The 14,632-nt window shown below is 48.7% G+C and overlaps 1 protein-coding gene across 1 annotated transcript in view; it reads left to right on the top strand.

Moving 5' to 3' along the window:
- UST (uronyl 2-sulfotransferase) overlaps window positions 1-14,632 on the top strand; it is a 129,566-nt gene that overhangs the window by 91,567 nt on the left and 23,367 nt on the right. The window contains exon 4 of the mRNA XM_032972840.2: window positions 3,324-3,403. Coding sequence (XP_032828731.1) covers window positions 3,324-3,403 — 80 coding nt within the window. The remainder of the gene's footprint in view (window positions 1-3,323; window positions 3,404-14,632) is intronic.

The raw sequence follows: 14,632 nt of genomic DNA, 5'->3' as shown, positions 1-14,632 counted from the left end.
TGGCATGGAGAGACCTTCATCCAGCAGTGGGATCGACAAACATTGTTATCTATCAAAATTGACTTGTAGGTTAATATGCGTGCGTAGCCAGGCTGTAGCGTGCCAGGGGCACGGGTGAATCGCGCGCTATCAATTAACCACGCGGAATTCCCTGAAACAAGACGGAAACAAAGCAGGCCCTTCCGGCAAGCATCACGGCCCCGATGGGCTTGCCCCTGTTTTGATAAATGAGCATGCGGGTTAGGGGCTATAAACAAAGGCTCGCGGTACGCGAACGTGAAATACTCCACCAAATTAAATCATTTCCATGTCCCCAGTTGCTTCGGCTGTGCCTCCTTATGCACTATTCGCCGAGCTTTTATCCATTCCGTTCATCTCTTTTTCCCTGAGGTGTTTGTTTTGATTGTTCTAATGATGCATTATGAAAAGCAAGAGAGTATATCATACAAATTGGCGGTTTGCTTTTGGGAAACTGGACTTGGTGTAATGCAAATGGACACAATCGCCAGAGCTGCTGTTAAACACCTGATGGTGCTGGATGTAATCTACAGCGAAACTTAGAACGTAAACTTGTCAATAATTTGTATCTAGATCTGAAGTTTTCGTGACTGCAATGATCCATACTCTTTGGTTCTTTCGATGAAGATAACACTCATGACTTTACCGAAAGAACCAAAGAGTATTGTCAGAATTTTGCTTTTCAACAATAGTCAAATCAATTTGGAATGCTGTATTTTGCCCGTGATGTGACAACTTGATTTGATTTTCCCTGTTGGGCGAAGGAGGGCACAGCTGAAAATTGCCATGATACCGACGCGATCAAACCCAAAAGTTGACTAATAACGACTCAACATTGTACTGTGGCCTCAACAAGAAAGCTTTCAATCATTGCGTACTACCTGCTGCACCACACTTGTTCAGAAAGGGTCATTAATGAAGAGGACGGAGAGACGCGTGCCTGGAATTACAATGAGAAGACGGAAAGAGGAAGACATGAGAGGTGGTGGCAGCTTGGGGAGGCCTTCATCCAACAGTGGATTGACCATGGCTGATGATGATGAAGATGACGCTCATCCATTAAAGCTCATTTTAGATCGTCAGCATCTGTGATTCAATCGGACATTATGGCAGCAGTGCAGGCCTAAGCGATGTTGGAAGTCGCCGGGGTTGGGTCGGGAAGGTCCCCTTGATTTGACCATCACCCGACGCTCTTGAGAAATAAACCCCCTTGTTGAATTGAGGCGACAGAACTGGGAGGAATTAACTGGGATTTCGTTGGCATTGATGAGGTGAGAAGGAAAGGGGCGGGGGGAGGGAGCTGCCGTGAAACTTGGCAGCATTGTCTGCCAAAGAGGGAGAGTTGACTATTACGGAGGCATGGAATTCTTAGTTCTGTCCAGGAATAATTTAGCATGTAAATGCATTTTTTTACATTGCTGCATTGTTGCTTTGCATTTTGTTATATAATTTTCTCGAGAATGCTCATGTCTCCGCTTGTTGGCCTCACTGTGTTTAACCTATGACCCAATACATTTAAATTATATACCTGTATTTGTTATTTGGCACTATGCACGCGTATTCAATTGTAGTCTATATTTTCCTAAAGTTATTTCATTTGTGCTCTCAGCATCGTGTCATGACACGGGGAAATTTGCATTCAGAGCTCACTCAGAAAGCCGTGCAACATTGGGCCCATGTTATAGAGCGGCCTGTGGAAGATGATAACACAGAACTACTTCTGAGGCCTCTTTAAGTGCACCACCTCAATTGATGGTGCACTGTGTTCACTCGTTCCGTTAAACGGGGTTTTCCCCATGTTGTGATAAATAATTTACATATTTAGGCCTCGGATGTGTAGTGTGCAATATTAAGTGCAAAAAAATAAATGAATGATTATTATTTTTTGCTGTGGTCATCGGTGACGAGGTTTCGGACCGTCATCTCGCTCGACCTGAGAACCCAGTTTCACCTTGAGTGGCCTGCATTTGAATTCAAGATTTCACACCGTGTCAGACCTCAGTGCAAGCCACCTATATTTCACGTCATTTTCAATGCCGCTGTGTTTTTATTGTTGTTTGCAGTTATATTCATATTTTTCCTTTCTGCTGAACAGCAAAACGCGTCTTTACCGTAATCCCTATACGGCCAACTTTCCCAGAACGCGCCCCATCTTGTCAGATCTCGGAAGCCAAGCAGGTTGGAGCCTGGGCCTGGCGGAGTGCTTGGATGGGTGACCATCGTGCACAACAGGTGTTATAGGCTGCTACGTCGTGCTCAGCAGAGGTCATGGGTGGAGTTTTCGGGGGGGGGGCACGGGGGGGGGGGCAACGCCCCGCCCAAACTGGACACCTTTAATTTATTTTAAGCAATTTAAAATAAAATATTGTGAATTAATCATTTGTATGCATCTCGCCCCCCCCCCCCAAATATAGAAGTCAAATGCTGCCTGTGGCAGAGGTCTAGTGCGGCAATTTCCATGCAATTTTTGTTCATCTCCTGCTGGGTGAGGCCCTCACGCTTCGTGGTGGGGTTTATTTAACCATACTTCACCATGCCGATCAGTCCGGGTTGGTGATGGTGACCGAGCATAGATGTGAGCATAGTACATTACAGCTATGGATTATGTTGTGCTGATGCTGCCCATTGCTGGGCAAAGGGGGGCTCCCCATTCTCTCCCCAGTCCTCTCTTTCCCAAGTGGCTCCTGTCCAGTTGTGGCCCGCTGAACTGGGACGTCGTCTCGCTGCTGCTGTGCCTTCTGCTGTCTCCCTCTCTGCTTCCCTCCTCTCACTTCACTCCGTCGTTAACTTTGTCTCCAGGTGGCGAGATGTCATCTACCTTGCCTAGTATGCAGGAGGTCGCGGGTTCGATCGCGGCCCTTGACCCCTGTTGTATGTTTGGAGTTTGCGTGTCTCTCTCTCTGGTCGCGTGGATTGCTTTCCGGGTGCTCCGGTTTTTCCCTCCACGTTCAGAAACATGCATTTGGAGTATTTAGCTGCTATAAATTTCCACGTGATAAGCCACTTCGTGGAGCTATCATTTGTGGTGGCCAGGTCACTTCTGAAAAATAACTGCATAGCTCAGCGGGCCTTACCTGGTAAAATAAAAATAGTTTCGTTCATAGTGCTGCCACATTTAAAATCCATTTGTATTTATTTAACAGTAGCACTCAGTGACACCCCTATTCGTCATTTTATTTCCACCATTCCAAAAGCCCTATCTCTTTGATGCGTACAATGCACAGTACGGCGTCAGGCGGCGTATGACGGCGGGTGGTGACCTGTGGAATGCTCACGACAGTGTTTCACTCCTCCTTTATCTGCAGTTGGAGCTGATCAAGAACGTGAGCGGCCTGGAGAATCCGTTCCTCTTCACGAGGCACGTCCACTTCCTCGACTTCACCAGGTACTCACCCTCCCACCCCTCCTGGGGCTCCGAATCGCTCCGTTCGTTGCCAGCGTGCGAATTCACTTTCACTAGGAAGTTGCCCAAGCCCAAGCCACAGCAGCGCGTGCATGTGTTTATTGTTCTCGAGGTTTGGCGTAAATGTACGAATGTACGTTGAACTTCTTTCGCACCGTACGTAGCCAACCGTGCGAAATCGGAGGTGGCAGATGGGGGGGGGGGGAAGGACAACAAATTAAACACAAAGGGCTGAAGAAGCCAAACTAAAGGAACGTATTGCAGACCTTCAGAAGAAGTGAGAGAAACTTCCAAAGAAATGTCCTTAAAGTTTGCCTTGTTAATGATTTATGTTGCAGGCTTGTGCGTGGTACGAGGCCGTATCACGCCGCGCGTAACAATGTGGCTTTTATTTTCTAAAATGGGATCTATGGATTTGAACCTAGTCCTGGATTTGAACCAAGAATCTCAAAAGTGCAGGGCTCAGAGCTCTGACATTGGCATAAGCATTTTTGTTCCTTGAGTCACTTACAAATTCCTCCCAATCTGCCATTAGAAACCTTCACAAAAACCGACAGGCAAGCGAAAATAACGTGGACATAAACAAACGCGTTGGACCTGTATAAATAAACAAGCGCTCTTCGCCACACGCAAGCACCCTGATTGGCACCCGGTGGACATTCACTAACCCCCCTCCCCCCCATCCGCTCGGCAGCGTAGAATCAAGAAGCGCACTTTATTTCTTGTTTACAATGTTCGTTCAAGCTGGTCAGGTGTAACTTTGACAAAGCACCCGACCGTGCACATCGGAAGGTCGTGAGTTCAACACCTGGTCGGGGGGCAGGGGGCGGGTTAATGCACACCCACAATCCTGGCAGGTTGCATTAAAAAAAAAAATTCGTATGCCACTTTTTTTTAAAGACATTCATCATTTATTGTTCGGTGGATGGACTTGCCTCTGCCCTAGGAATGTATAAAATTTAAATCACTGGGGTCAGATACAACGGCAAAAGATGAGCACCCACCCAGTGATCGGCATGGGACCATCCAGTGGCCGTACTCGGCAGCTTAGGGGGCCCCAGGCAGCTCATGGGTGGGGTGGGTCCACAAAATATCAGCTCAGATTCTAAACAACAACAATGAGCTCATCGTCACAAATACAATCGTTATTTTCTTATCTATAGCTTGCCTGCAGCCGTCTTGTGTCACATAGCAGTGTCTGTCTGTCACTTGTCACCATCCCGGCTTGTGTCCGCTCCCCATTCCTGCCTCATCTGAAGCCCCCCGTCTCGATGCACCTCCGTCTCACGTTGACATCTCTCTCATTGCACTCCACCTCTCTCATATCTATCGCTCTTCTCCCCATCTCTTGAGGTCTCTGTATCTCTACTGGTGTCTCACTAGAAGTTGTATACAATTTAAAGGGGGTACCCTTGCCTCCCGCCCCCAGTGGGCTAGCACGGGGGGGGGGGGGGGGTGTCGGCAACCAAAACAACAACAAGGGGCGCCATTTGTTTCGAATTCGGTGGGGGGGGGAAAAAACTCAACGCTTCAAGAGCCACAATGCACTGTGGTTGATACGAGACGGTGGCCCTTGGTAAATGACTGTCACGAAGCAGCAGTCCTTAATGAGCCACAGCACGCGGCTCGAGAGCTCCAGGTTGCCGATCTCTGCCCACGGTAAACTGGACTCCCATGGTGAAGTGGACTCCCATGGTGAAGTGGACTCCCATGGTGAAGTGGACTCCCATGGTGAACTGGACTCCCATGGTGAAGTGGACTCCCATTGTGAAGTGGACTCCCATGTTGAACTGGACTCCCATGTTGAACTGGACTCCCATGTTGAACTGGACTCCCATGGTGAAGTGGACTCCCATGTTGAAGTGGACTCCCATGGTGAAGTGGACTCCCATGGTGAACTGGACTCCCATGGTGAAGTGGACTCCCATTGTGAACTGGACTCCCATGGTGAACTGGACTCCCATGGTGAACTGGACTCCCATGGTGAACTGGACTCCCATGGTGAACTGGACTCCCATGTTGAAGTGGACTCCCATGGTTAACTGGACTCCCATGGTGAAGTGGACTCCCATGGTGAAGTGGACTCCCATGGTGAACTGGACTCCCATGGTGAACTGGACTCCCATGGTTAACTGGACTCCCATGTTGAAGTGGACTCCCATGGTGAAGTGGACTCCCATGGTGAACTGGACTCCCATGGTGAAGTGGACTCCCATGGTGAACTGGACTCCCATGGTGAACTGGACTTCCATGGTTAACTGGACTCCCATGGTGAACTGGACTCCCATGGTAAACTGGACTCCCATGTTGAAGTGGACTCCCATGGTGAAGTGGACTCCCATGGTGAACTGGACTCCCATGGTGAAGTGGACTCCAATGGTGAACTGGACTCCCATGGTGAACTGGACTCCCATGGTGAACTGGACTCCCATGGTGAACTGGACTCCCATTGTGAACTGGACTCCCATGGTGAAGTGGACTCCCATGGTGAACTGGACTCCCATGGTGAACTGGACTCCCATGTTGAAGTGAACTCCCATGGTGAACTGGACTCCCATGGTGAACTGGACTCCCATGTTAAAGTGAACTCCCATGGTGAACTGGACTCCCACGGTAAACTGGACTCCCATGGTGAACTGGACTCCCATGGTGAAGTGGACTCCCATGGTGAACTGGACTCCCATGGTGAACTGGACTCCCATGGTGAAGTGGACTCCCATGGTGAAGTGGACTCCCATGGTGAAGTGGACTCCCATGTTGAACTGGACTCCCATGGTGAACTGGACTCCCATAGTGAAGTGGACTCCCATGGTGAAGTGGACTCCCATGGTGAAGTGGACTCCCATTGTGAACTGGACTCCCATGGTGAAGTGGACTCCCATGGTGAAGTGGACTCCCATGGTGAAGTGGACTCCCATTGTGAACTGGACTCCCATGGTGAACTGGACTCCCATGGTGAAGTGGACTCCCATGGTGAAGTGGACTCCCATGTTGAACTGGACTCCCATGGTGAACTGGACTCCCATAGTGAAGTGGACTCCCATGGTGAAGTGGACTCCCATGGTGAAGTGGACTCCCATTGTGAACTGGACTCCCATGGTGAAGTGGACTCCCATGGTGAAGTGGACTCCCATGGTGAAGTGGACTCCCATTGTGAACTGGACTCCCATGGTGAACTGGACTCCCATGGTGAAGTGGACTCCCATAGTGAAGTGGACTCCCATGGTGAAGTGGACTCCCATGGTGAAGTGGACTCCCATGGTGAACTGGACTCCCATGGTGAAGTGGACTCCCATTGTGAAGTGGACTCCCATGTTGAACTGGACTCCCATGTTGAACTGGACTCCCATGTTGAACTGGACTCCCATGGTGAAGTGGACTCCCATGTTGAAGTGGACTCCCATGGTGAAGTGGACTCCCATGGTGAACTGGACTCCCATGGTGAAGTGGACTCCCATTGTGAACTGGACTCCCATGGTGAACTGGACTCCCATGGTGAACTGGACTCCCATGGTGAACTGGACTCCCATGGTGAACTGGACTCCCATGTTGAAGTGGACTCCCATGGTTAACTGGACTCCCATGGTGAAGTGGACTCCCATGGTGAAGTGGACTCCCATGGTGAACTGGACTCCCATGGTGAACTGGACTCCCATGGTTAACTGGACTCCCATGTTGAAGTGGACTCCCATGGTGAAGTGGACTCCCATGGTGAACTGGACTCCCATGGTGAAGTGGACTCCCATGGTGAACTGGACTCCCATGGTGAACTGGACTTCCATGGTTAACTGGACTCCCATGGTGAACTGGACTCCCATGGTAAACTGGACTCCCATGTTGAAGTGGACTCCCATGGTGAAGTGGACTCCCATGGTGAACTGGACTCCCATGGTGAAGTGGACTCCCATGGTGAACTGGACTCCCATGGTGAACTGGACTCCCATGGTGAACTGGACTCCCATGGTGAACTGGACTCCCATTGTGAACTGGACTCCCATGGTGAAGTGGACTCCCATGGTGAACTGGACTCCCATGGTGAACTGGACTCCCATGTTGAAGTGAACTCCCATGGTGAACTGGACTCCCATGGTGAACTGGACTCCCATGTTAAAGTGAACTCCCATGGTGAATTGGACTCCCACGGTAAACTGGACTCCCATGGTGAACTGGACTCCCATGGTGAAGTGGACTCCCATGGTGAACTGGACTCCCATGGTGAACTGGACTCCCATGGTGAAGTGGACTCCCGTGGTGAACTGGACTCCCATGGTGAAGTGGACTCCCATGGTGAAGTGGACTCCCATGGTGAACTGGACTCCCATGTTGAACTGGCCTCCCGTGGTGAACTGGACTCCCGTGGTGAACTGGACTTCCATGGTAAACTGGACTTCCATGGTAAACTGGACTCCCATAGTGAACTGGACTCCCATGGTGAACTGGACTCCTATGGTCAGAGGTCGGCTAACAAAATAACAAGAAGCACCATTTTTAAAATTCGATTTTCAAGAGCCTGCACTGCACTCCTCTTAATGAGTCACACACGACTCCTGAGCCACGGGTTGCCAAACCTCTGGGGCTAGCAACGCCTCCTCTGCCTTGCCGCTGAAGCTGCTGACGGCAAACAGAGAAAAATCCACGCCAACGCTTCCCCGCCAGGAGAGCCCCAACGAGACTGCCCTTCTCCACGCACAGTTGTCGGCCGTAGGAGATTTCTGGGGAACCCTGAAAGTGCCGCACTATTTATTCTCATGATTTGTTCGTTTGTTCCACGGTGTGTTTGTTTTATTTGATGCCCAGCTTGGCGAGGCCCTTCAAAGGCTGCCCAGTTTGGGGCCTGCCGAAGCCTTATTCCTGCTTGTACCAAAGCGGTCTCACAGCTTGCCTGTCAGCCGGTCACACGTGCTCGAATTTATTTGCTCGTCCCCTTGGACATGAGGACGACAATCGCCTGTTCTTCTTTCAGGAACTGTTGGTGGGGTTTTTTTTTGTTGTTGTTGCATCGTACGCAAGGCCGAGTCCTTTGGTACCCACGTCCTCCGCGTGTTCTTTGAAATGTCCGTGCCACGCCGCACGCGCTGGGCTGACCACAGGGAGCGGGGCCGGTGATCAGCGGGAACGCCGTGACCGACACGCGCACTCGCAGACGGACATTTGAAGTTTTGATAAATGTGTCGCGCGTGGATTTATCGAGTGCCAGCGCCCCACGACCGTTACCCCGAGCTGCAAGGAGGGTGGGGTGGTGGGGGTGTTAATTGTGTGAGCCTGGGAAGAGGGAGGAAGAGTTAGAGGAAGGAGGAGGACATCACAATGGAGGAGTGATGAGATCGCTTCATAACAGCGTTGATTGATCCCCACATTACTGAGTGGAAAATAAAATAAACAAATTACTGGAGCTTGGGAGGGAGGGGGGATTGTGCATGTTTCCAATTAACATTAAGACACATTGATTACGCTCAATTTGCATATCCCTTAAATTAAACAAATGTAATCGTTTCCACCACACTTCATTTGGGCTATAAAAAAATCAGCACGTGTGTTTGTTTTCAAATGATGTGTTATGTGCGTGGAATGCAGCTGAACTTTGAATTGTATGAACTGGAGCGTTGGGGAACGCCCCCGCTTTCCTCAGCAGATGAAAATAATCGTCCCCGGCGTGTTTTCGGGTTGTGCCGCAGTTTTTGTTCGGCACGGTGCCCGACGTTACGCTCCACGTCCTCGGAGGCTCTTTGAAATCATTAGAGAGCTACACAGCAAAGACAAAGATCCCCCCCCCCACCCCCCCCCCCCCCCCCCCGTATAGCCTCAACAGGCTGTTGGGGCGCAGAACGGCACACGAGGGGGTGGGTGGCCAGCACCACACCCGGCCACCTTTGTCTCCTTGGCGGCGATGTTTACACACCGCACCAGGTACCCATTTGAGGCTGAGTCGACCTAGAGGAGGCACAGGACCGGTTTCAGATAATAGCCACTGGTGTTGGCCGTGAGCGGGAATCAAACTCTGGTCGCCGAGTTTGTCTTGGGGTACGCTAACCGCTGCGCCACCACTCCCCTACTCGGCACAACCGCGAACTCATACGCAGCGGGCATTGAGACTGTTCAGAGTGTAATCTGGCATGTCACGGATGCATTGGTACGGATAGATTCTTACACTCAACGCGACACGCGTCAGAGCGTGCGTGTATACGTGTGTATTAATTCCTTTTGACTTACGCAGGTTTCAAACTCAAATTAAATGATCATTTTCGTGTTGTTCTTTACTCGTCCCACCTTGTACGTATGTTTAACTTATCTCACCAAACTGCACTGCGGTCAGATATCATTCGCAGCCCACAGTACCTGCGGAGGCCCTTGTCCAGCAGCGAATGGACAATAACGGTCCGTACCTGTGCGTATATTCGTGCATACCTCTAGCTAAGCGGAATTTATTAGACGCAACGAACGAGGCAGAAGAATATACTCAAGAAGTGGGCAAAGCAAAGGAGACGCTGCCTAACGAGATGAACAAGTATCGACCCTTCGAATTGAATTCTGGTCCTAAATCATCCTGAACGCGTAGCTTGTCGGAGCTCTGCGATTTTTTTGCAGCTGACATTTTGGTTCCCATTGAAGCATTGGGTTTACCGTATAAATTGCACACATTTTATTCACTCGAAACGATGCTTGACATAGTTTCGAGTGAAACGTCACCTCCAATTGCTACATTTCGGCGTGAGAATAGTCGTTCAACTTAACCGGTGTGTGAGCTGAAGCAACAATGCGTAATCTCAGCACGTGTTGCTTATATCAGACCTATCCAGCTTCCGCCGTACATACGCACGCATTTATGTTTAAAATACGATGGCAGCGTGAATGACAACAAAGGTTGGTGGATTACTTTAGTCCCTCTGTGTGTTGGTTGGAAGCGATTTGCGCAAACACACAAGTCTGAATAAACAAACACAATTACATCTTAGGAATCGTAAATTCGGGTAACCAATCTGATTTATTTACTTAAATTGCAGTGGGGAGGTTATGACTTGTTGTTGTTGCATCTGTTTATGCATTGTTTGTGTGCGTAACTGTTTATCCGTTTCCAACTTTAAATTGCACACAACAGCTCGGGCTGAACGTTTTTGGTTCACCTGCAATGATTGCCCTTGGAATTTCCGCCCTGGTGTGTGTGCGTGCGTGCGTGCGCGTGTGTATATTTTTTTCTCTCCCGTTAGCAACCCTGTAGTGCCATGGCCCCATCATTATTTACGAACCCTGTCTAATCGCACGATAGCCAACTGCATTAGCATGCCACCGACTCATTAGTGCAGTTGCCTTTTTTTTACATGCATACATAATGTGATTAGTTATGTTTAGTTCGTTACCCCCCCCCCCCGCACCTCCCTATTAGCACGGTTGGCTGCGTACGGTGGTGCGAAATTAGTTCAACATGCATATATATGCGCCCCACGTTTTTTGGTAAATGTTTGCCAAAACGATACTGAATTAACCATTTGTTTTTAATCCAGACAGTTGTAAACATTCAGCCACCAGACAAGTTTAAGAAGACAAGTTGTGTAATGCTGTTCAAGATAAGACTTGTTCATTTATCGGTTGGCAGGGTGGTGGCGTTGTGGTAACCGCAAGAAGGTTCTGCGTTTTAATCCCTAACTTGGGCATGGAGTTTGTGCGTTATTCCCGCTCTTCTGCGTAGGCTTCCTCTCGGTTCTCTGGTCAGATAAAAACCACGCACACAATGCAGTTTGTGTTCGCCGAACATCCCAATGTGGCAGTTTTTCGCAGGTATCTCCGTATTTACTTCAAACTTAAAAATTGACGACGGCGGTGGCGGCTTGCTCGAGCGAACGTTTAAACTCCACGATGGCGGTTGTGCACCGCGCTTCTCCGAAGGGGACAACAAAACGTCCATCCCGCTTTGCCAGTGGCCGTGGGAGTTTTATTTTCGCAGCCGACGCCAGAGGAAATGTGAGCGACGCTCAACGCGCCCCCAGCCTCCTCCCCGTGCTGCCGGTCGCGGCAAAACTGCGCGCCGCCTCTCCGCACGAGATACTCGCCCAGAGACCGTTTCCTTCCTGCGGTACAGTGTCACCATCTGTCAGATGGGGCGACACGACTTCCGCAGCTGACTTATGGGACTGCCAAAACGTGTGACCGTTTTATATATTTTTTAAAAAGAACGTACTCCCTGTGGGACTTTTCTATTTTGTACCTTTTTTTCTTCACTCCCTGCCCCTACCCCCCCCCCACCTTCCCCCCCCCCCCCCAATTGTATCCCGATGTTGCCGTTGTCACTGCGTCCATGAGATGAGGAACTCATCCGTGACTCCCCCAGAGCGGCGCAACCGTTTGCGTTAGAGAACGGAATGGCCCTGCGGAAGCGGATGCGATAGAGCTACCCCTGAGCTAGCCCTGAGATACCTTTGCAAGCAAAGGGCAGCACCTTCTTACCCGCACTGCTCACGAGAAGTAACGTTCGTTGCATCGCGCGCGCTTTCAGATGCGCGCTTCTGCGGTCGTCTGGAACGCTCTTCCTTCCGATATTAGTTTGCTGCTGGAGCTACGCATTTTGTAATCATCATCTAGATTGACAAACTAATTTTTGTTTACAGATTTTTTTTGTTTCATTTGTTGCCCTTCCCCCGCACCTCCGATTAGCGCGGTTGGCTACGTACGGTGCGAAAGAAGTTCAACGTGCACACATTATAGTCAAGCTGACATCTCAACTCCCAGAGCTGGAATGCAGCCAAATTAAACGCAATGGGTCATTAGTGGCCGAGTTGAGACCATCAACTCACGACACTTGACGACCCTAGTTTAACCGCAGCTGTTTGGCTGGGCTCGAATCCAGGGTTTCAGCAGTGACTTTTGAGCTGCCACCTTCAAATTTACGTGGGGTTTTTACGGAAGGTGCCATTCATTGCTCTCACTATAACCTCCTCCCTCTCTCGCCCGCCTCACTCTTTCACCGTTTTGATCCTAGTACAGGGCCGTATTATCCAATAGGCGACAGTAGACACTGTGTCTATGGCCTACACAAACTTACAGGGCTAACGATTTTTGTTAAAAATTACCGTGTTTTTTTGTTGTTTGTATGGTCAAAAAGGTAACCAAGACATCTTCTTGAATAAATATATTCATATAGCAAGGATATGTACAGTATATTCTTGGTTCTTTCGGCAAAGTCACGTAGAAGGGAAACAATAAAATAATACCAATATAAAACAATAAAATTCTCACAACGTTTCGACTGCAACACAAGCAATCATCATCAGGTGTGAAAACCACAACAAGAAAATTTGAAAAAAGTGGCGGTTTTTTAACGTTAGCACCACGGATAGCGATTTGACAGTTTGTTCAGATGGACGAGTCCATCTATGTTCGGAAAAGAGGAGGGGGGAGACGAAAATAATGGATGTGGTCTGAAAGCCACCTTAAGCGTGATCAATCAATTAAGACCCGAAATGGTTTATCAAATCCTTCCAATGATTGCTAAGCCAGAATCCATCTTCTCGGTTGAAATTGTCTCTGTGTTTGTATATGTGGATAGCCTCATGAACGAATCTCTCATGGTAGCCAGATGGCTTGCAAAGAACCGCTCTGTCTTGGAGAAGTCAATGTCATGTGAACCTACTGAATTATAACAGTGATCTGCCACGGCCGAGGTGTTGGTCCTACCGTGTTTCAGGTCTACTTTGTGTTCACGAATGCGGTCCGAGACATGTCGTTTGGTTTCTCCAATGTAACTATTACCACAGAGGCAACTTAGTTTGTAGACGCCATGGTACTGTATGTCCGGAATCACATCTTTTACAGACGGAACCAGATTACGATATTTTATGTGGTGTGTTGAATCGGACCTGGATCTTGTGTATATTCAAGATTTTGGAGATCTTTTTTGTGATCCCCGCAATGTAGGGTAAAGTGATGTTTTTGAAAGGCTCCTCAAGAGGGTCCTTCTTCATGGTTGGAAGAAATAGTTTCTTAAACGCTTCCACCTCTCTCCACTGAGCAGTCTTAAATGTGTTCAGAAGTTGAGTTTATATTTTGTATCGTTTTTCTTTTTCCCCCATTGCAACAAGAGCCCGGTACAGAGCGAGAGCGACGGGGAGGGGGTGTACAGACATCCAGCGAGCGACAAATCCCGGGGGCCAGGTACCCATGGGATCGGGACAGCGTTCACTGACTCGCGTAGGAGGAGGGGAGGGGGTGGTCAACGATCGGAAAGTTTATTTTAAGTTTATTTTATTTTAAGTTTCTTTCCCAACTGAGTAAAGGCCCCATTGAGCTTAAGAAGTGACTTTTACAAGGGGCGACTCGGTCGGCAGGTGACTTCCGCAGTGAAGTCGGCCGGCAGCTCTCGTTTACTTACAGCGGTAAAGTTTGGGTACTGCCACCAAAAAAAAGAGAGGACCGAGTAACCCTCCAGAGGGGGGGGGGGGGGCTCTCTTAGAGCCTCCCTCTGACGAAGCCACGTCCGCCAGCGGTGGCACGAGCAAAGCCATTGCAGGGCTGCTCCTATAACTCGCGTACGGTCACATAGCGAGTCAGCGTGCGCTCGGACGGGAGTAAAAAGCGACGGGAGTAAAAATAACACCGCCAGTAATTGGAAGGGGGATGTATTTGTCAGAAACAGTTTATTTTTTATGCTTTTTTTTTTACTGCTGCTCATATATAGTTTAACGACGCTTGACAATGCCCCATACATCAATTATTACTTTGAATCACCCTCCGGGTATCCACCTGCCAATCATTCAGAATCATTACGGATGTGCGGTAACTGGCAAGCCTTTGAAAATAATAACGTTTATGTAATTCTCAAAGGGTTCCGATGTTAAAATTTTTATTGGATTCTTCTTTTCTGTACTAAATGCATTGCCAGTGATTGTTAAATTGACTTAAGCATTTATTTATGGGATGAGTAAGTGCAGTAGAGTGAATGATTATAATTACAGAAAGCCTCATTCTTTTGGCCTCAGCTAAAATTACTTCCCGCCAATACAAATTTCGCAATCATTTGGATGTGCAGTGTGTGTATATGTGTAGTGTTTTGGATGTAGCCTATGTATTTATGGATGAATAAATGTATGCACATGTATGTTCTGTATTTGGGATGTGTTCCTGATTTTAAAATAATTTTTTTGCGGAAAAATAATAATCATGAATTGAGCCTAGATACGACATTTGAGACTATCTAATTGCATTCATTTGTTCCGAAGTGGC

The sequence above is a fragment of the Petromyzon marinus genome, chromosome 49 (genome assembly GCF_048934315.1).
Source record: "Petromyzon marinus isolate PM22_M1 ecotype Great Lakes invasive population chromosome 49, UKy_Petmar_22M1.pri1.0, whole genome shotgun sequence".
In the NCBI taxonomy this organism is placed as follows: Eukaryota; Metazoa; Chordata; class Hyperoartia; order Petromyzontiformes; family Petromyzontidae; genus Petromyzon; species Petromyzon marinus.
Note: the sequence above shows the minus strand (reverse complement) of the source record. Positions and strands in the feature narration are given on the sequence as shown.